The following is an 18,929-nucleotide window of genomic DNA, read 5'->3' as shown; positions in this document are numbered from 1 at the left end:
GGTTTTCGAGTTGCGCGTGTATAAGGTGAATATTCCATCCTCATTCTGTCCATGCACCAGAGGAAAAGTGTCTGTTCGTCGGGTGAAGTCCGGGCTGGACGATGTTTGCCGAGAAGTGAAGGCCAAATGGAGACTCCGCCGCGGGTTCACGCCACGTTTGCGATCACGCTGTTCGACGCAAGCGTGCTCACCGTGACTGTGGCGCTCAGGTAGACCTTGACCCGTACCACCATAGATGATTGACGGCACCCGGTGTGTGTACTACCTTTGAAAAAGGCAGACAGACTCTGAACGACGACCTCTGCAGCCTACGACAGTCATGGTATAACGCTCTCAACGAAGCCGAAACCAATTTCCGCCGTCTTGTCACCTCGAGCTCCTCTCCGGAATGGAAACGCGTGCTTCTACCCGCAGAGGACTTGAACGCGAAGGGAAAGCTGCGTGCAACGGAGCCGCAGCTCTCGGACGTCGTCATCCACCGCAGGGTCGGCAAGAAAGCGGATAATGTCCACCGGATCATCCTGGACGTGAACTTGGGCAGTGACCCGGTTTCGCTGGAGTCGTGGAGGTCGGTCATCGTCACTCCGGAGTTGCGGAAGGAATGGGATCCTGCAGTTGAAGCCGCCCAGCTGGTGGAGATGTTTGATCCTGCGACGCGCATAGCAAAGACCAACTTCACGTTGGGTTGGCCTGCAAAGTACGTTTTTAATGGCGCATATATGAGCCAGTTACTAACCAGAATGTCAGTCCCCGGGACGCTGTTACTATATCACGGACATTCAACGACGCTACAACGCTAATCGACATATCAACTTCCCTACCCCGTTCTCCTGACGAACCCGCCTACCTCCGACCTGCTCCCCCGTATGTTCGGTCGGATGTCAAACGTGAGCGCATATACCCTAAGTTGTGTCTAATCTCATGGGTCCCTAGTACTCGCATGGTGTATTCAACTTGTACAACCCCCTCCATCCGATTCATCCCCTCAACCTTCCGAACAACCCGTTCGACGCAAATCCCTCGGAAACAAACTCCGTATCACTTGCTATTGGCAACACGACGTGAAAGTCATGTGGAACTTCAACAGTTCGTCTACCGTAGCGCAGCAGCTCGGCTCGATGGTCCTTGGCCTGTACCGCACTGTCCAGAAACGGGCGTTCCGCGTACCCACACTTACTGGCTACGGAAATGGCGTGACGATCGAGCGGATGCGCTTTGAGATCGACCGGGAGGCGCTGACCATCGACTACGCGATTCACCCGGAAGAAGATCATGACTCGCATGCGGTGGAGGCGAAAACGATGAAGGGCATGGACGAGCTTCACGCCGTTCGAGAAGCACGGCGGCTTACTCGGGCTCTCGAATGTTCCTTGCTAAAGCCCGATGGCTGGGATGTGCAGGTACGACGCATATATCCTGCTTTCATGGGGGAGTTGCTCACCCCATTCCAGGTCACCACCAAGGCATCCCGTCAAGATATAGCGAAGCTGCCATGGACGGCGACTGCCGTTCGTACAAAACCATCTTCAAGCTCTCCACCTGCTAGCCCTACCGGCAAAACGTCCGACAAGGTCGTCCTCTCATTCCGTCACGCCTCCTTGCCCGACGACCAGGCCATACTCAAAGTCCGCGTCTCGATCGAGTACTCGAGCGCACAAAGCGGCCTGCGCCTGAATGGGTTGCCGCAAACCATCGAAGACCACGAGGAGCGCGATCCGTCGTACTTTATGTCCAAACAGATGCTCCAAGACACCGTGAGCACCGCTGACCTCAGCTTCCGGACCGGCCAGACATCCGCGTCGAGCGTCCACACGACGGGCAGTGGAGTCAGCGGGAGCTCGAAGACGACGGAGACGCCTGGCGGGTTGATGAGGGTCGCATCTGAGAGGACGGCGGCGGGAGAGAAGGGCATTCTGTCGCGGGTGAAGCGGAATTACATCTACTTCTCGTCGCTTCTGCAGGAACCGGAGCAGAAGTGGAAACGAACGACGGAAGGACGTGGAGTCGAAGTGACTCAACTTGACTCCATAGATCCCACCCTGGTAGTCTACCGGGCTGAGGCGACCTTCGTGGGTGTCGGCCTTTGGGACCTTTTCGCTACCATCGTGTCGCCTGGGGCGAGGACGTACTGGGACAAGCTTCACGAGGACGCGACGTTGTTGGAAGACGTGAACGAACTCACCGAACTGTGGCAGTACAAGACGAGGCCGGCATGGCCTGTCGTGTACGTCGGGATTCTCGTCTCTGCAACGCACTAAATGAGCTTACAAAACCCGCAGGGGTCGAGATTCTGTTGTCTTGAGGACGGTGTACAAATCCCCGACAGCCGTCCACGTCTTCGCGTTCTCTGCAGACGATCTCCCGTATTTCTCGAATATCCCGCCTCCGCAGCCGAACACCATCAGGACCCAGGTGGACTTGCAGGGCTGGTCCATCGAGGCGCTGTCCCCGACGACCACGTCTATCACGTTGCTCGAACAGTCGGATCCCAAAGGTTGGTCGAACAAGGCGAGCATACCACAGCAGATGATCAACACTCTCGCCGGTATCGGCGATTTCGCCATCAAGTGCGGCGGCCCACCGGTAGCGACGAGGTTGGCAGGCGCCAAAGCTACCCAGGTCCGGTACGACCACGATCGGGGCCATTATCGCCTAGAATACCAAGGGTCTGCCAGTCGACGCTCTACGGACGCGTCCACAACTAAACCTGGCGAGACCGCGGACGGCACTTCGAGCACGGGCTCGGCCTCTCAGATGCCAGTGATTGAGTGCGAGCTCCGCTGCGACATCGACAACTGGGCGCCCTCACTAGACATCGTCGTCGATCCGCCGCCGCAGTCGATCACCTGCTTGCGGCGCCACCGCCTGTCCGAGGGCGGCGGTGGCCTGTGGCTGACGATCACGCATGACGCCGTGTTTTCCGGCGACGAGCGCATTCTTGCGATCGTCCGCCGCGGGCCGGGCAAGGAAAAGGGCCTGGTGATGGTGAATGGCGCGAAAGTCAACGTCGACGTGGAGGAGCTCCCGGAAAGCGAGGTGAAAAATCTGGCGAAGAAGAAGCGCGTCAAGCCGCAGCGAATACCGTTGGACCAGCCCCCCGTCCTCGGTGCCATCCGGCGACGCAAGGCGGAATGGGATGCGGACAGTGATCACAGCCTGCCCGATGGCACGGAGTCGACATCAGGACGCAAGCGACGAGACTCTGCCCAGCTCAACCAGGGCTTTTCTGCGCCGAAGTTCACGAGTCCTTTGACCAAGTTCTTCACCATGGCTGTCGAATCCGCGACCGCGACCACCCAACAAGCCGTGGCCGCCATCTCTCCCCCGCCTACAGCGGAGGGCGGTAGCTTCCCGAATTCGCAACCGCCGATGCAAAGCGCGCTCGAAGCGTTGGCGCATCTGCAGAAGCTCTATCCCCAGGCTTCGTCCGACGATTGGGCGCTGGTGAGCGAGAAGGGTTTTCCCGCCAAGCGCAAGCTGTGCCCCGACGTTTCGCCATCCATTCTGGTGCACAGGGGGGAGAAGGTGATAGAGGGCGTCGCAGCGGACGAGCTCGCCTCTGCGCTGACTCAGTATGGCTGTCGCAAGCAATGGGATGACCGATTCGACTCGGCACACGTCTTCGAGACTTTCGGTGCGGGCTGCCATACGGCGTTCGTGGTCACCAAGGGCGGCTTTCCGTTCAGGGATCGAGGGTTTTACCTGGCCTCGGTCGTCGCGCGCATGAACGGGCCTCCCTCAGCCTCACGGCGCAACAGCGGCACACAGGATAACCGGCAGAGCGAAGAGCGGGTGACCATCTTTTACGTCTCAGCGTCGTTCAATCCGGAATCCGTCGCCTCTTATTCTCCTAACAAGTACAACTCTTATAATCTGCCTATTGGACGGGTGATTATGGATGGTTGGGCGCTGGAAACGCTGGACCCATACGGGACAGAGAACTACGCCATTCCTTCCACGAGATGTACGAGAATCGTCGCGGTCGACTACGCTGGCTCGATTCCCGCGGCTGTCAACTCGATGATCAATGCCGCGCTGCCGCGGTCTATCGGATTGCTCGAAACGTATATGAAGACCTTCAACGCCCCGCCCATCATCCGGCTGCCGCACCAACACCTGCGCGTCTCGTCGAGACAACCTGATGGAGATTGTTGGGTGATCAGCACCCGCGATGGCAGTCGCAAGCTTGTTTCTACGACATATCAGCCTGACAGTCGGACATATTGGACCTTCGTCCAGGCTACTTTTCCTGCGGCAGGGCCCGGGGAAGACGTTACGCCTAGGCAGAGTCGCCTCGGCCTTGCTACTGCTTCCTCGCCCAAACCTACGTCGACAGCTGAGTCTCCGAGACGGAAAGACAGCGTTTCGTCGGACCGTCCTCGTCCAGCGTCGCGCCAGGACCATTCACTGTCTCCGCGCGAGGCGATGTCTCGATCGCCCCCTCGTCACAGTCGCATGCGCACCCAGTCCTCGGCGTACACCCTCAAGCCCAGCGATCTCGTCCCTCGCGTCCCGACGGACCTCGTGCTCGCCGAACTTGCCGTAGATGCCAAACTCTATCCGGAAGGTTTCGCCATGCGGCTGCGGTCCGACGTACGCGACAATGCGGACGAGCTCGACTTGCCCTCGACCCCGGAGGACGCATTCAGTTTGCCGGAGAAGGTGCTGCCAGTCGCATGCGGCGTTTATACGTTGCCCCCCTCCGGCCTCCATTCGGCGGACACACCGCCGCGGAGGTTAGTGCGCCTTACGTTGCCGACGGCTCAGTATGCTGTATCGACCTTGGAGGATCCGTTGACCGGCGAGACGAGGACGGCGCCTCCCAAGCCGAAATGGCTGCTGGACCTCGAGGAGGGTAAGCGCGCCGTGCTACACGTAGAGATACGACCGGCGACGGCGAGCAACCCTACCGGATCAATCTCCAAGCGCTCAGGATCAAAAGAACCGGCGAGGGTTCTCGTAGACGACGCGCCCATCAGCATCTTGGACGAGAAGGAGTCGCTGAAAGCTCTTGGTCGAGACGAGCTGCTGGACGACGGGACAGGGAAGGCGGCGGTTCTATCGCGGTGGGTTGCTTGGGTGCCATTCATTTCGGCGATTCCGTTATCGCTATTCTTGGCGCTGATAAAGGACGGTTGATTAGGACGTCTGCAGCGGAAGAATCGATGCCTGTGGAACTCCGCACGCCGCTCGCGGTCGCGCGAGGGCTCATGGACCCAGTCGCGTTGGCTTCCGTTCGCAGGGACGGGACGGAGTCGACGCCGGCCGCCTCCCAGGACGAGAGCGAGAGTCCGAAGACGGAGAGCGTCAACGAGGTGCGTCGGACTCTCACCCGCTCGAAGAAGCGTGCGTGCTCACGTGGTCGCCCACCCCCTTCTGCTTCCTTTCTGTCCGCCCAACTGCCAGGTGCGCGCGGGTGCGAGCGCGGTGCCCCATCCGGCGGATGGCGGTGCGGTCGCAGGTGCTGCCGGTGGCCTGCTCGGCTTCCTGAATTCATACTCGACGCCGTTGATGCGGCTATCGGCGCTCACGCCGCGGGGCGGGCTCGCGCGCCTGCCCAGCCTGTCCGGCGAGGCCGCGGAGACGCCGGGCGAGGGGGCCGAGGAGGCGCCGCCGGGGGCGCTCGCGGTGGCTGGTGGCAGCGCGCCGGCCGGGGTCCGCGCCAGAGCGCCCACGTATACATATCCGCTCTCCTCGGTACTGGCGGTGGCCCTCATCGCCTTCCTGCTCGGATCGCTGTTGAGGTCGCTGCTGTCCCCGGCCGAGTTTGTGTACGTCGTCAAGGACGCGGGAGACGTGCAGGTGCAGGACGGCCAGGGCTGGCGCGAGATCAGGCGGCTGTTCGAGGTGAAGTATATTCTGGGCGGCTGGGACTTTCAGGTTGCCGTGGTGCGGCGGCACTGATATGTTCTGATCGTAATAATAGGTCGTCGCCGGTGTTGCTCCCATCGTGTTTTGTGTTTTCTGTCGCGTTGTCTTGTTTAGCTGCACTGTATCATACGCAATGGTGTCTTGTGGTAGTTTGACAGGAGGGTTTAGGTTATTACGCCGAATAAGGACAAACACAGCAAGGGGCTATGGCCGAGGAGAGCCACCGGCGGTGCCAGCGATATAATGATTGGTTCCCAGCCGGTGGGAGCCTTCGATTGTCCCGCCTTAGCCTCGATCGCCGACGGTGCCAGCTAGCGTCCCCCGACACCGTGCGCGACGACGACGACGACGACGACGACGAGCGTGAACGTTGCACGAGCTCGTCCGGGTTGCGTGCCACGACGAGGACACGCCCGGGGCTTCTATTACGTCCGCAGCGCAGGCCTCGCACCGCAATCCCGTCCCCAGCTGCAGAGTTTATCTGCCTCCTCCTCTCCTCTTTCCCTCTGCCTTCCGTCCTCGCCGCCTCGCCATCATGGCCAACGCTCCCCAGCCCGGTACGGCCCAGGGCACGCCGACCGACAGCTCGCAAGATCCGAGCCAGATGTCGTGGGAGGGCGACAGGATGTGCGTGGATCCTCTGCCAGGGCCAGATGCGGTGTAGCGCCGCCAGGCGGACACTCGTACTCAGACGCGATTTCTTCTGCCGCAGGTTCAACATATACATATACGACTATTGCAACAAGCGTGGCTTTCGACGGACGGCAGAAGAGCTCGTTAAGGAGGCGGAGCTCACGCCAGAAGCTCAGCCGCCTATCAACGCGAGACAGGGTCTCCTCTTCGAGTGCGTCCGATGCCTCGCTCGCTCAAAACGTGTACCATCTAACGAACGGTCTCAGGTGGTGGAGCGTATTCTGGGTACTGTTTACGGCGAAGAGCAATGGGAACGGCAGCGAAGATGCGCTGGTCTACACCCAGGTACGCGTAACCTCCTGTCCGTCACCGTCGGACCCTGATGCGACCACGACCTCGTAACAGCACCAAGCACAACAGCAAGTCGCGCGCGCGAGCGGCCAACGAACCGTACCTCCCAATGCAGGAGCGGCAGCCGCCCTCCCCATGCCCCTCGGCCGCAACGGCTACCCTCGACCGCCGCCACAAGGCGCGCCCAACGGCATCCACCCCGCAGGTGGCCCTCCCCCTCCCAATGGCGCGGCACCTTTCCCGCCCACAGGCGGCCAACCGCCACAGCCCAACGGCATCGTCCCCGCCCCAGGCCAACCGGGCGCGATGGCCCAGCAGCAAAACTACCCGCAACGACAGGTGAACCCGCAGCGCGCAGGACAACCACCACCGCCGTCACAACAGCAGCAGCAGCAAGGGCAGCAGCAGCAGCCGAACGGGAGCACGTATCCGTCGCCGACGATGGCGCACTCGCCTCAGGGAGGCGCGGGCGGCGCGCAGCAGGGCCCGGGACCGTCGCCGCTCGCGAACAGGGGCATGCTTCCCCCACCGGGGCAGCAGACGTTCGGGAGGCCGCCGAGCAGGGCGCAGACGCCCGGTGGGTCGCAGCACCCGGGCGCGGGGGGGATGATGACGCAGCCGAGCCCGTCGATGGCCCCAAGGCAGCCGCCGGGCGGAATGCAATCGATGGTGATGAGCCCGCACGAGATCCACGCGACGTTGGCGACGATACCGCCGATGGCGATACCGCAGCTCCGGGCAGAGGCGGGCATCCAGGGGGACAAGGAGCTGCAGCAGTTCACGCCGGAAGAGAAGGTGCGGTCAAACGTGTAGTGGCTCGTTCCTCTGGACGCGCGAGATCTGATTTTATTTTCTCTTTTGTGTTTTGCGCGTGTAGGGCAGGGTGGCGGCGTTGTGGAGGAGCAAGAGCGGCGGGGTGTTGCGGAACCCACCCGGCGGGCCGTCGGGCCCACAGGGGATGCCTGGGATGCCGCCGCGGCCAGGCCCGGCAGGTCAGCCGCCCATGGCGCAGCAGCGCCCAAAACGCAGTAGCAGATCTCCTCCGGACGAGGTAAGCGCATATCGCGTACTATGTGGTTCTTTGTTCTCACTCGGCGATTGAACGCAGCAAATGCAGCCCACGCAAGATAGCTCGCCGCCGGACGCCAAGCGCATCAGGCCGTCGCCAAACGTCCCGGATGGCACGCCGATGGTTTCGTTCGTGGGTCAGCCACCTCAAGGCGGGATGAGGCCGGTCATGGGCGGCGGTGCCGTGTACCAAGGGCAGCCGGGGATGGTGCCGCTGGGGCAGCAAATGGCGCCTCCGCCGCCGCACACCGTGAATGGCATTCCGACCATTTCGCCCATGATCCAGAACCAGGTGCGTGTCTTTTTTCTCTTTCCGTTCTTCAGGAGCGAGCTGCTTACGCGTGTCGCAGATCCACAACGCGCGAGAGCAGTACCGAATGTCGATGCAGACGCTGCACAAGAGCAACCTTCCGTCGAATGCGACCCTGGTGCAGGGGTTACCAGGCGGACCCGACGGCTCGGGCGGCTTCCCTGGCGGCCGAACGCCCTTCCCGGGCGGCCCGCCGCCCCAGCAGCACCAGCAACAACCCGGGCAGCAGCAGCCGATGTCTAACCGGCCAACCCCAGGGCCGAGCCAGCCTCCGCCGGGCCCGCCGCAGCCACAGCCGCCGCAAGGCAGCAAGATGGGCCCGCCGCCGTCGCCCGCGAACGCACCGAAGGAACCGGGGGCGTCGCCGCGCACAGCACATACGCCCAACAGCCACGCGCCCACGCCCGCGCCGGCGCCTGCTCCGGCACCCACGCCCGCTCCTGCGCCAGCACCAGCACCCGCGCCGGAGCCTTCGCTGCAGCTCGGCGGCGGCCCGGACTTGTCGGCGGACCTGTTCAGCGACGGGTTCATGTCGATCGCCGACTTCGACCCCGGGTTCTTTGGCGCGGATCGGCCGGACCTCGACATCAACCAGTGGTTCAACCCGGACGGGAACCTAGGCAACCTCGATTTCAAGTAGCTCGCGCGTGTCGGCGTCGTGTTGGTTCCGAGTTGGATCTGTGTTTTGATATCGTCACCCCCGTGCGCTCGTCGCGTTCGCATTCCCCACATCCCCTTCGCCTCCTCTTACTCGTAGCAACCCCCTTTTTTGCATCTCCTCTGCCTATTACGCTCTGGTCTCGGCTTCTCTCCCCGTCACAGTATGTTCTTTACTCCTCTCCCTCTCTTATTACGTTGAACTTGGCTCCCCGGGGAACTGATCTATTTATATGGCTCCCGCTCCCTGGCCTCTCAAAACCCGCCTGCCTTCGAGAGAGGCCGACGTGTTCTTTTTTGCTCTCTCTCCATCCGGATCCGCAATGTGCTCGCAGTGTCCTGATATTGTTCTTAGGTATAATTGATTTGATTGGATGTGTATTCTTGGTTCTCCGCAATATATCATCGCGCCCACAACGCCTATACATATTGTACCATTGCATGGTAGGCTGTATCGACCATCGAAGCCGAGACCAAGGTACGATAAATAGACCGTAGGCCAAACAACACGCACCAATCAACTAGAGACCATGTTCCGTGGAATAAAACAGACGAATATGACATGCTAGACCTAGGTACCTGACACGCAGCCGAGCTCGCGCGTTGTTATGTCACTAACATTGACAACACCCGCAATCCACTCGCCACATTATAACGGCTACCTCCTTCCAACCAGAATTATCGGACGGTGAGCCAATCCCAGACAAATCCCTCTATCAACTAACACCGAGTTTCGGCTCTACAGATGGTTTTACTCGCCGCTGGCTACGAGTGCACAGAAGCGGATTTCAACTCGTGGCTTGAGGGCAGGGAACTCTTAGACGAATCTGGCATGATTTACACCAACGTCATGGAAGAGCTGTCGGCCAAAAGGGACACGTTCCCTCGCAACCTCATCCGCTTCTCTGCCCTGGCGTGGCCTCCTCCTCGCGTGGTGAACGGGGGGTTCTCGTACCAATACAGCGAGACACGCCTCGTCTTCGTCATCCGCCAAGTCTCCGATGACGACTTGCACTTCTCCAAATGGAACAGCGCCTATCAGTCGCAGATCGAGGAGCGCGAGGACGATCGGGAGTGGAAGCAGAAGCTCGTTCATGAGCTAGGTTTGCCTGCGGACCGACTCAAGTTCGTTGCGCTCCCGCTGGTAGCCCAATACCCCCCGTTGAAGACGTACGAGAAGATGACTTTGATACCGAACGCGGAGCCGTCGGAAGTCCATATCGATAGCTCGTTCCTGTAGTGGTGCCTATTATACGTGCTCGTGCTCTACTTGTAGTAGTTCCAGCTTGATCGTTTCCAGTGCGCATGCTGATCGCAATGTCTCCCAACGATGCACATTTTTTGCTCAGGAAGAAGCAGGAGGTGGTTTGAAGTGACCTAGATCGTGGCTCACAAGCAGTAAGCGCGAGGCAGGAAACAACCATCCTCCCGATATGTGGTGGTTATCCTTCGTCCATGGCTTCTGCTTCCGCCGCATTCCACCATACGACCGGTCCCAGCCCCTGTTCCGCTATCGAGCACTGTCGACATACGGGCAGTATCGTGTCAGCGTTCCGCGTGCTCGCCCGACCAAGTGGAAGATGTGCATACGGTGACCGTGTAGGGCGGACGAGCCCGCTGCCGAACGGCCTGGACGCCCTCGGTCGCTTTTGGCGGGCCTGGCTCGTCGTCGAAGAAGTCATCTGCCTCGACGCGCACGCGGATAACCTCGCCCTTGTCGATGTACATCCGCGAGCTGACCGGGCTGTCGAGCAGGCTGTGCGCCGTGGGCGGCGGAGCGTCGGGCTCGTCGGGGTCGGGCGGGAGCCAGAAGTGGGCTCGTTCGTTCGGGTCGCTGAAGTGACCATTCGTGAGTGGCCAGCCAAAGGGAGAGGTGGAGGACGGGAGTCTTACAACGCGGAGGGCTGGGGGAGGTACATGACGGGGATGTAGATATCATCGAAGAAGCCCACGGAGACTGCGAGTGTGAGAGGGTGAGCGAAGCCTGACTGTGCAGCGAGACGGTCGTCGCGTACCTCGAATGCCATCTTCATCGGACGACTTGACTTTGGCTAGGATCACCTCCGAGGCGAACGGTCGAAAGACGACGAGTCTGAATACGACTATGACCCTCCTATGGCGTCAGACAATGCACGAAAAGCTTTTTCAGGAACTGGATATTCACCTTTATACCATAACATCCCGTCGCCGTAGCGGACTTTGCCTTCCCCCGCCTCCGAGATGTCGAATACGCACACGCAGAGGCCGACATCGTGCAGGACCCTGTTCGCATACTTTTTATTGAGTTCGGCAATGAGCGCCTGCTCTACCGGCGTGCCGAAGGAAGAAGGGTGGATGGCGACGGTGTCCTGATTAACGCAAAGCAACATTTTGAGATAAACGGAGGACTGCAAAATGTTATAGCGAGACCTTGATGAAAGATAGCTGGAACATCGTTCGTTACGTTTGTCGCCGAGTCTGCCGGGCGTGCATGCAAGATGAAAGCGAAATAGATTAGTCTAAGTTCAGTACAACATGGAAGTCGAAAGATGAATATTTGGGTTAAGCGCCCAGGAAGGACGGGCGCTAAAAGCGCGTACACACGTGACGCGGCTAAAATGTCATCTCGGCACGGAGTTGCCCCCGCCTCTACGCGTTCCCCCTTTGCCAGCGGTGGTCAGGGACTCGCTACGCCCACGTCTGATTTCTGCAGAGTTAATTTAGCGATGGCCGATACGCCTCTTCAACCAACCGAACCTCCAAAGGCCAAGTCCTGGCTACCTGCGAGGTCATATACCCATTTCATTGCGGGAGGGTACGTGCATATTAGCAATACAGCTTCTACGGTTCATTATACATTTTTTGGTTCGTATAGACTTGGGGGAATGTGCGGGGCGATTGTGACCAGCCCTTTTGACGTTGTGAAGACGAGGTTACAGTCTGATCTGTTCCGGCAACAACATCCTGTCAACGCGGGTGCACAAAGAACAGGGGGGCTTCTCTGGAATTTTGTGGAGACGGGTCACATTCTCCGGTATGCGTTGGCATCGCACGTTCCGAACAATGCTCACATCCCGCGTGCGACAGTGATATATACCGAGACGAGTCTCCCCGCGCGCTCTTCAAGGGCTTGGGCCCGACACTGGTCGGCGTCATCCCCGCCCGGTCCATCAATTTCTTCACCTATGGCAACGGCAAGCAGATCATTGCGAACCACTTCAACGACGGCCAGGAGAACGCGTACGTGCACCTCACCGCGGCCGCGATCGCGGGCATATGCACCGGTACGGCGACGAACCCGATCTGGGTCGTCAAGACGCGCCTGCAGCTCGAGCAGTCGCGGCACCGGCACCAGCACGCCAAGCCGTCGTTCTTTACGCGCGCGCCGCGCGAGAGGGTGGTGGGGAAGAGCTGGTCGGTGATCAGGAAGATCGCGCGCGAGGAGGGCCTGCGGGGGTTTTACAAGGGCCTCAGCGCGAGTTATTTGGGCGTGACGGAGGGGACGATACAGTGGACGCTGTATGAGCAGCTGAAGCGGCTCTCGGCCCGGACGCAGGGCAAGGGCGGCTGGCAGGAGTGGGCGGGGATGGTGGGCAGCGCCGGCACGGCGAAGTGCGTCGCCAGCCTCATCACGTATCCCCACGAGGTAAGCCCCGTTGCGGAATGTCCTCGCATTCGTTCATGCATCCGTTCCTGATGCAAGACTTATTGTTTTTTCTCAGGTTTTGAGAACGCGGCTACGGCAGCCGCTCGTGGACGGCAAGGTGAAGTACACCGGCCTGCTGCAGACCCTCAAGCTGGTCATCGCCGAGGAGGGCGCCAGGTCGCTCTACGGCGGGCTCAGCGCGCACCTTATGCGCGTTATCCCGAATGCGGCGGTGATGTACTCCATCTACGAGGCCGTCCTCCGATGGGAAGGAGCATGATGTCCCTCCCTTATTCGGCTCTCCTCTCTCCCGCCTCCTCGTCACTCAAACACAACTGGTATCGGCGAGCTCGCGTTGGCGGGCCCGCTCTCAAAAAGTATGTCGACGCCATGCTCTGCTCCGCTCCGTCAGTCACTCCGCAACACCTCGCATAATGTACATCAACTGCTAGACGGACCACGTTCTCAGGCAACGAAACGCAACGCACCACCCCACTCATACCCACCTAGTCTTATTCTTCGCATTTATTGTATTCCTATATAATCGGTAGACTGTACATGGCACCGTTAGTTGAGGAATGCATAGCACCCTCTGACGATCCAACTCGCGTGCGACGCGCATTCGTGAAGACTCGAGCTTTTGGACTTACATATTCATCGTACTAATGTGCACCATATCGTCCATCATTCGTGCCATCGTCGTCTTGTAACACCTCTGCTTACACGTTTCTCTGACTTGCAATTGCATGTGCCGTCGCGGATTGATATCACGTCAGATGCCTCTCACACCCCCTCCACGCTTGATGGTGTAGACGATTGCAGCTGCCCAATCACGGCCATGCTGCTCGAGGACTTGCCAGCCGACGTCCTCTTGCACATTCTGAGCATTCTCGAAATCCAAGATATCCTGCGCTTACGCCAGGTGAGAGCACGAGCCCTCCGTCCTTCCTCGCGGCGTACATGCTCACACAGCACTGCACGTCCAGACATCCAAGGCTTTCCACGAGACATCCTCGCTCCGGAGCGTCTGGCACACGGCCCTAGATACCCATCTGCTGGCCGCCGGCACCCCCGTCCCCGGCATCCACTCCGCACCGCTCAGCTCCCTCTCCGCCCGCGACCTGGAAACATGCGCCCGCCGCGCCACGCAGCTGCGCCGCAACTGGCGCTCCCCCCGTCCGACCGCGCACGCCGTGCGCGAGGTCATCGCGCGGGCCGACGCCAAGTGCTGCAACCTCGGGCTCGCCTTCCTCCCCGGCCACGGCCGTCGCTATCTCGTCTCGACGACGACGAGGCTCACGCGCGCGATCGGGCGCCGCTGGATTATAGAGTGCTGGGACATCGCGGAGGGCGACGCTAGTCGCTGCGTCGCGAGGCTCGAGTTCGAGTCGGTGGTCGCGGTGCGGGCGAATGTGGAGCCGGACAGTCCGTACGTGCTGGTGCTCGTGCGCCGTTCGTCCACTGAGCAACAAAGGCGAGTATACTACACCTCCATATTCGGGCTGGACGTCTCCGAAGAGCCGGATTTCGCATTCAAACTCCTTCGAGAGTTTCCTGGGGAACACGTGCCGCTACTTTTGAAGGGTGATAGGCTCGTCGCTGCGCACACCGACAACGTGGTCCGTGTCTGGGATGTGACCGTGGGCACGGAAATCATGCAATTGGATCCTCCTGTGGGCACGATGCTTCCGGTGGGCGACTTGAATCGACATCCGCTCTGCAGCTGCCACTAACTTGCCCCACATCTTAGCTCAAACCGTGCTCCGGCGTAGTCTTTCGTCCAAACTATGCCATTCTCTTCCGCCAGACGTCGATCGAGACGTACGTTTTCCCCGCAGAAGGCGATCATCCTCGCAACATCCCTCCAGCCGCGGCCCACACCCTACCGTGGCGGATCAGCAACCTCGCCGTCAGCGAGCGCCTCCCTTCCGCTTCCTCCTCCTCGCCCACCAGCCCACCCCTCATCGACATGTTCCTTCGCTTCGACAGCTGGTACCCCTGGCCGGTCAACATGCTCCACCACTTCCACCTCCGTCCCAACCCAGACCACCGGCCAGGCTCCGCCCTCGCGCGGGAACTGCCCTACCTCCCGCGCCCCTACCCGACCTCGTCCTGGTCGTCGACGATCGACTTCTTCACCCCGTCCGACATGGCCGTCGGCCCGCGCGGGACCGCGCTCTGGATCGACTCGCACACGGAAGACCGGTTCGGCGCGGGCGCGCCGGACGGGCAGCGCCTCGCCGGGCGGACGCTCGCGGCGCCGCGCACGACGGAGGAGGCGCTCGCGCTCGGCGTCCGCGCGCTCAGCAACACCGCGAGCGTGCAGGGCCAGGGGCAGGGCCAGCACGACGAGATGGGCGCGCTGAGGGCGATGGCGGAGGCGGACGAGCGCGTGGAGGAGATGGAGTTTCAGGTGGACGAGCGCTGCTTGTGGAACCGCGTGGCGATGGACGAGGACGAGGGCCGGATCGCGGTCGGGTTCACGGACGGGCGGATATCGGTGTACGAGTACGCGCCGGCCTGATGTGGCGTTTGTCGCCACTCTCGGTCGATCGTGCGATCGTCGGTCGATCGTGCGATCGTCATGCGCAATGCATATAAGGCCAAGAAATCGTGTGTCCGATATCAAACGTCCAAACCATGGACTGGGGTACGGTACAGGCGTGTATGAATGAAGATCATTCTCTGGTCTTCGGTCGTTCTCTCGTAAACCCTGTCAAGGCCACTGGACGACTGCTCGTCATCGACGTAAGGAAGGGCTGAAGAACCCTGACGCGGCCCTACGTTGGTGAGTCTTGTCGGCAGAAATCTTAACGTCCGAGGGGACAAACACCAGTTTCATCCCCCCCTCGTTCCCTGACCCGCTCGCAGCATTCACCGTATCAGGCGCAGGGGCCGCTTGGAGCTGGCGGATGACGCCAGTGCCGGTATCGTAAGCGAACGTCTGAGCCGACGACATGCTAGCTGCGTCCGCGGGGCAAAGGTCGAGCCCGATCATCGAGAGCACGCCGCCGAGAGGCCCACTGAGCGTGCCGCACAGCGTCGTGATGACTCCTCCGAGGGCACCGGTGATTGCGGAGACGGGGTTGAAGGCGTCGATCTCCATCTACGAAGCGACGGATGAGCGATCGTGGCGTGTCATTGATGGTGTACCATCGCCACGTACCCGGACAGGGACCTCAGAGGGACCCAAGGCAGCCTGGCTGAGGTTCGCTGCCGCGAAGTCATCAGGCGCGACGAATACAAGACGGATCTCGGACGCGTTGTGGGGCGACGCCATGAACATGGGCGCGGACATGTTTGACGCGTCCATGACAAGGGACGCCACGTTGCTCGGCGAGCCATCCTTCACCACGTTGACGATGCCAGGAATGTAGTTCTCTCGTCGCGCCAATCCCCGACGCGAGGGCTCGTTTCCGTGCACGTCCTTGTGATCGCCGTTCACGATGATCGACTCGTCGTCAGCGTGATGATGCCTAGTTTGCGCCATCTTCTTTCCGCCGACGGTGACCGAGTCGTCGGTGCCGTGGACAGAGACGAACGGGCCGTGGTGAGCGGTCGAGTTTGTTTCGGCCGCGGCTAGGATCGATGGAACGCTTACTCTGACCGCTCCTGTTTGCTATGCCGGAGGTCACCCCACAGAGATTGACATGATGGGAATATGGAACGTACCGCATCCAACAATACTACGTTCTCGGGTAATGCTATATGATTGTACCGAATGAGCCAAAGTGCGAGCGATGCGTATGATATTCGACTCACCCAGCGCGCGAGGCAGGTGAAACGGGAGAGGCAAGGCCTCTCCAACTCGGAAGGTCGCGCAGATAACGACCACCGCCGTGACGAACTGGGTTCGGAGCACAAACATCTTTTCGAACAGGTGGATAGGGTTTGGTTAAGAAGGAGAGGTGATCAAGTTGACTGGGTCCTGGGAGACTTGGCTAGGTTGTGATGAAGAACGCAGGCGACCAAAGCGCTCAGAAAATTGAAGGATAACGCTAGAAGGGTATATCAGCCGGACGGGACCGACATAAAGCATGCAGAAACGCGCTCACCGAACCGGTCGCGGATGTTGAGATGAAATGAAGTAGTGAAGGAAGAACGATGTGACGACCGATTATAAGCCACCGAGTTCGGTGTTCGGTGTCGCTGTCGGAAGATCTTCGCAGCGCACCCGCTGACATGTGTCAGTTGAAAGCTGTCAAACCGGGAGGCGCTTTCGCGACATGATAAATCTGACGAAATCTAATATGCAGACATCGACGAAAGCGTCTATGCACCAAGGATGCAATGTTTTTTTGCGCACGAAAGGCTCATAAGCGCTTGCTCTGCCGGAATGTGGTTCCCAGTTCAAGCACCACCGGAGAAGCAGGATGGCTGCCGGTGCTCTGACGATATATGGTCTGCCATTGCATCCTACACCGTACATGCACCTCGACGTTTCAGACTATTATAAGCCGGACGTCAGACCCATTTCCCTAAGACCACGACAATCGACGTACCAAGTGACGACTACCAGCAGATAGGTCCAGTTCTCCGATCTAATACTCCCCACCCCGTATACGCCCCATAACAACATCCCTCGCTTGCTGGCCAGGATCGCACTTACGAAGTTTGTCGTAATCATACCTAGAGTAGCCGGTAACTTTGGGTCCGTCGGAAGGCAGCAGAACATTATTTACCAGACAAGAACACTGTCGGATTCCGCAACAATCGCACGCTGGCTATACGAATATGCTGCAGCTGCAACATGAAAGTGAGTCTTCGAGGCGGATATCGCGTGCGGCTTCGCATCGTCGTGACTCTTCGTGATCAAGATATGGGGTTTATGGCCGATGAGCAGCTATTGGATGAGTTGGTTAGACTTGAGGATAACAAGCTGGAAGAGTAGACATACGGTGTCCGGGTACGTCACAGGCCGCCTATAGTTAACGCTGATGCTCTTCAGAATCAACGAGACTCCTTTCCCTGTGATCATGTCCTTCGCCTTTTGAGGTCCTCCAAGTTCTTCACCGATCGACTGCATCCACTTAATGCGACCCTGCCCAAGTTCTGAGTGCCGGAGGGGAAAGGATTGTTGATACCACTGACCGACTCGAAGAACCGCACGTAGCGTACGTTGTTCACATGCCTGACCAAAAGGCGGGTTCGGCGTGTATCCTCCAATATGAAAGCGAACATACTGCCACTCACTGGAAGGCGTCATGATCCCCCCATACAATCGGCTGCTCCCAGAAGCTCCTGGGATCGTAGCCGGCCTTCAGCAACGACTGCCTCGCCTCGTCCTCGACGGACAGTTCTCCTTCGTTCACTTCTGGATGAGGCGTTGCCGGTCCAGTACTGCCTGGAGGTATGTGAAACGGAGAGTTCGGATCCCGGAAGGCAGCTTGCAGCTGCTACTGGAAAGGCAGACGCATGAGTACCAGCCCAACCGAATATCCGGTAGATGATCGGCTACCGACTTGTATGGTTGAATACGCACGACTTGTCCTCAAGGGACAACGCAAAAGGTGGATCGCGGCCAACATTATGAATAAGTAACACGGTGGTAGCGCAAAGACCTGCGTCGGGTGCGATGAGCTACCGGCCGCGAACGCGGAACGAATCCGACCGTTCGGACTCTCATCGTCACGTTCTCAATAATCGTTGGGCGAACCTCACGATGATAGCAAGCTACATCTGTAAGATCTGACACGTAAGGATCCATCAATACGATACCTAGTCTTGCACAGATGTAAATAAAATTCCAATCACAGAAGCGTACGCTCTCCGTTCCCGTGGCAGATGTAGCTACCTTCGCCCACCATCAGCACACTCTCTCGCAATAGCCTCAAACGCTCCTGTACCGTCTCCTTGAAAAGGCAGTTCTTGAAGACGATCGATTGAATAGGTGTCGACCCGCCGTGCTTTCGAGCTTCTCCCGTGTTACGGCTGTCCACGAGTTTGAGGCAAGCATCGAATAGGGTATTCCTCTCTCGCGACTCCGACTGGTTGTCGGGATCGTGATTGACGTCCTTGAAGGTTAGAGCGGTGAGGTTCGGGAGCAGAGGGGTGTCGATGCGGTCATGCATTGACTTCGAACCGTCAGCACATCTAAGAGTGCGGTGTCCACGCCATGCGTGACGACCAGAGCATCGACTTGAGGGTGGTGCTGCAGGACCGCACACCAGGATGTGGATTGCATACTAAAGCTATTCTCCAGCTGTAGGATCGTGGGCTTCAAGACGGAAAGCCCGCTGATCAGCGAAGCGGTCGGTGACGATTGCATCATGATGGAACTGGTCGTCATGACCAGCAAACTGGTAGACAATGAACGCGTTTGGGAGAGCTTACTCGAACGTTGGTGTGATTCCGGCTTCAAAGGTTCGATATTCGTTGATGTTGGCGAGACAGTGAGTAGCGCTAGCCAGCAGA

At 59.5% G+C, this 18,929-nt stretch overlaps 6 protein-coding genes across 6 annotated transcripts; 4 read left to right on the top strand and 2 right to left on the bottom strand.

The window, feature by feature from the left end:
- Window positions 1-126: 126 nt before the first annotated feature.
- On the top strand, window positions 127-6,031 carry PUNSTDRAFT_145533 (uncharacterized protein; the record flags this gene model as incomplete). The annotated part of the gene is made up of 9 exons (XM_007386642.1): window positions 127-192; window positions 236-252; window positions 308-697; window positions 748-887; window positions 934-1,400; window positions 1,452-2,224; window positions 2,280-5,066; window positions 5,144-5,315; window positions 5,407-6,031. 9 exons carry the CDS (start codon window positions 127-129, stop codon window positions 5,902-5,904), a joined length of 5,310 nt encoding a protein of 1,769 aa, XP_007386704.1. The 3' UTR covers window positions 5,905-6,031.
- Window positions 6,032-6,193: 162 nt separating this feature from the next.
- PUNSTDRAFT_122080 (uncharacterized protein) lies at window positions 6,194-9,251 on the top strand. The gene is made up of 7 exons (XM_007386641.1): window positions 6,194-6,498; window positions 6,584-6,715; window positions 6,771-6,849; window positions 6,910-7,650; window positions 7,733-7,906; window positions 7,964-8,215; window positions 8,274-9,251. The coding sequence occupies exons 1-7, from the start codon at window positions 6,407-6,409 to the stop codon at window positions 8,871-8,873; spliced, it is 2,070 nt and encodes a 689-aa protein (XP_007386703.1). The 5' UTR covers window positions 6,194-6,406; the 3' UTR covers window positions 8,874-9,251.
- A 310-nt stretch (window positions 9,252-9,561) lies between these two features.
- Window positions 9,562-11,323, bottom strand: PUNSTDRAFT_106452 (uncharacterized protein; the record flags this gene model as incomplete). Its single annotated transcript, XM_007386640.1, has 7 exons — window positions 9,562-9,578; window positions 9,636-10,410; window positions 10,481-10,724; window positions 10,784-10,847; window positions 10,906-10,992; window positions 11,055-11,238; window positions 11,300-11,323. The coding sequence occupies 6 exons, from the start codon at window positions 11,321-11,323 to the stop codon at window positions 10,333-10,335; spliced, it is 681 nt and encodes a 226-aa protein (XP_007386702.1). The 3' UTR covers window positions 9,562-9,578; window positions 9,636-10,332.
- A 214-nt stretch (window positions 11,324-11,537) lies between these two features.
- PUNSTDRAFT_91038 (mitochondrial carrier) lies at window positions 11,538-13,117 on the top strand. The gene is made up of 4 exons (XM_007386639.1): window positions 11,538-11,684; window positions 11,745-11,903; window positions 11,957-12,515; window positions 12,592-13,117. The coding sequence occupies exons 1-4, from the start codon at window positions 11,596-11,598 to the stop codon at window positions 12,793-12,795; spliced, it is 1,011 nt and encodes a 336-aa protein (XP_007386701.1). The 5' UTR covers window positions 11,538-11,595; the 3' UTR covers window positions 12,796-13,117.
- Window positions 13,118-13,328: 211 nt separating this feature from the next.
- PUNSTDRAFT_91036 (uncharacterized protein) lies at window positions 13,329-15,564 on the top strand. The gene is made up of 3 exons (XM_007386638.1): window positions 13,329-13,437; window positions 13,502-14,206; window positions 14,266-15,564. Exons 1-3 carry the CDS (start codon window positions 13,354-13,356, stop codon window positions 15,037-15,039), a joined length of 1,563 nt encoding a protein of 520 aa, XP_007386700.1. The 5' UTR covers window positions 13,329-13,353; the 3' UTR covers window positions 15,040-15,564.
- A 1,386-nt stretch (window positions 15,565-16,950) lies between these two features.
- Window positions 16,951-18,077, bottom strand: PUNSTDRAFT_91034 (Thioesterase/thiol ester dehydrase-isomerase). The gene is made up of 7 exons (XM_007386637.1): window positions 17,978-18,077; window positions 17,709-17,911; window positions 17,607-17,646; window positions 17,413-17,556; window positions 17,198-17,358; window positions 17,018-17,144; window positions 16,951-16,962 (listed from the first exon to the last, which is right to left on the bottom strand). Exons 1-6 carry the CDS (start codon window positions 18,041-18,043, stop codon window positions 17,057-17,059), a joined length of 702 nt encoding a protein of 233 aa, XP_007386699.1. The 5' UTR covers window positions 18,044-18,077; the 3' UTR covers window positions 16,951-16,962; window positions 17,018-17,056.
- Window positions 18,078-18,929: the final 852 nt, after the last annotated feature.

The sequence above is a fragment of the Punctularia strigosozonata genome (genome assembly GCF_000264995.1).
Source record: "Punctularia strigosozonata HHB-11173 SS5 unplaced genomic scaffold PUNSTscaffold_11, whole genome shotgun sequence".
In the NCBI taxonomy this organism is placed as follows: Eukaryota; Fungi; Basidiomycota; class Agaricomycetes; order Corticiales; family Punctulariaceae; genus Punctularia; species Punctularia strigosozonata.
The sequence above is the reverse complement of the archived record's forward strand: the minus strand, read 5'-3'. Positions and strand labels throughout refer to the sequence as shown.

Coding starts and splice junctions, on each gene's coding strand:
- PUNSTDRAFT_122080 (XM_007386641.1), top strand. CDS start 6,407: ATGGCCAACGCTCCCCAGCCCGGTACGGCCCAGGGCACGCCGACCGAC. Junction 6,850..6,909: donor ATGCGCTGGTCTACACCCAG/GTACGCGTAACC, acceptor ACCTCGTAACAG/CACCAAGCACAACAGCAAGT. Junction 7,651..7,732: donor AGTTCACGCCGGAAGAGAAG/GTGCGGTCAAAC, acceptor TTGCGCGTGTAG/GGCAGGGTGGCGGCGTTGTG.
- PUNSTDRAFT_91038 (XM_007386639.1), top strand. CDS start 11,596: ATGGCCGATACGCCTCTTCAACCAACCGAACCTCCAAAGGCCAAGTCC. Junction 11,904..11,956: donor GAGACGGGTCACATTCTCCG/GTATGCGTTGGC, acceptor CGCGTGCGACAG/TGATATATACCGAGACGAGT. Junction 12,516..12,591: donor TCATCACGTATCCCCACGAG/GTAAGCCCCGTT, acceptor GTTTTTTCTCAG/GTTTTGAGAACGCGGCTACG.
- PUNSTDRAFT_91036 (XM_007386638.1), top strand. CDS start 13,354: ATGCTGCTCGAGGACTTGCCAGCCGACGTCCTCTTGCACATTCTGAGC. Junction 13,438..13,501: donor ATATCCTGCGCTTACGCCAG/GTGAGAGCACGA, acceptor CTGCACGTCCAG/ACATCCAAGGCTTTCCACGA. Junction 14,207..14,265: donor CTGTGGGCACGATGCTTCCG/GTGGGCGACTTG, acceptor CCCACATCTTAG/CTCAAACCGTGCTCCGGCGT.
- PUNSTDRAFT_91034 (XM_007386637.1), bottom strand. CDS start 18,043: ATGTTGGCCGCGATCCACCTTTTGCGTTGTCCCTTGAGGACAAGTCGT. Junction 17,557..17,606: donor ACGTGCGGTTCTTCGAGTCG/GTCAGTGGTATC, acceptor GAACTTGGGCAG/GGTCGCATTAAGTGGATGCA. Junction 17,145..17,197: donor TCCGACAGTGTTCTTGTCTG/GTAAATAATGTT, acceptor CGGCTACTCTAG/GTATGATTACGACAAACTTC.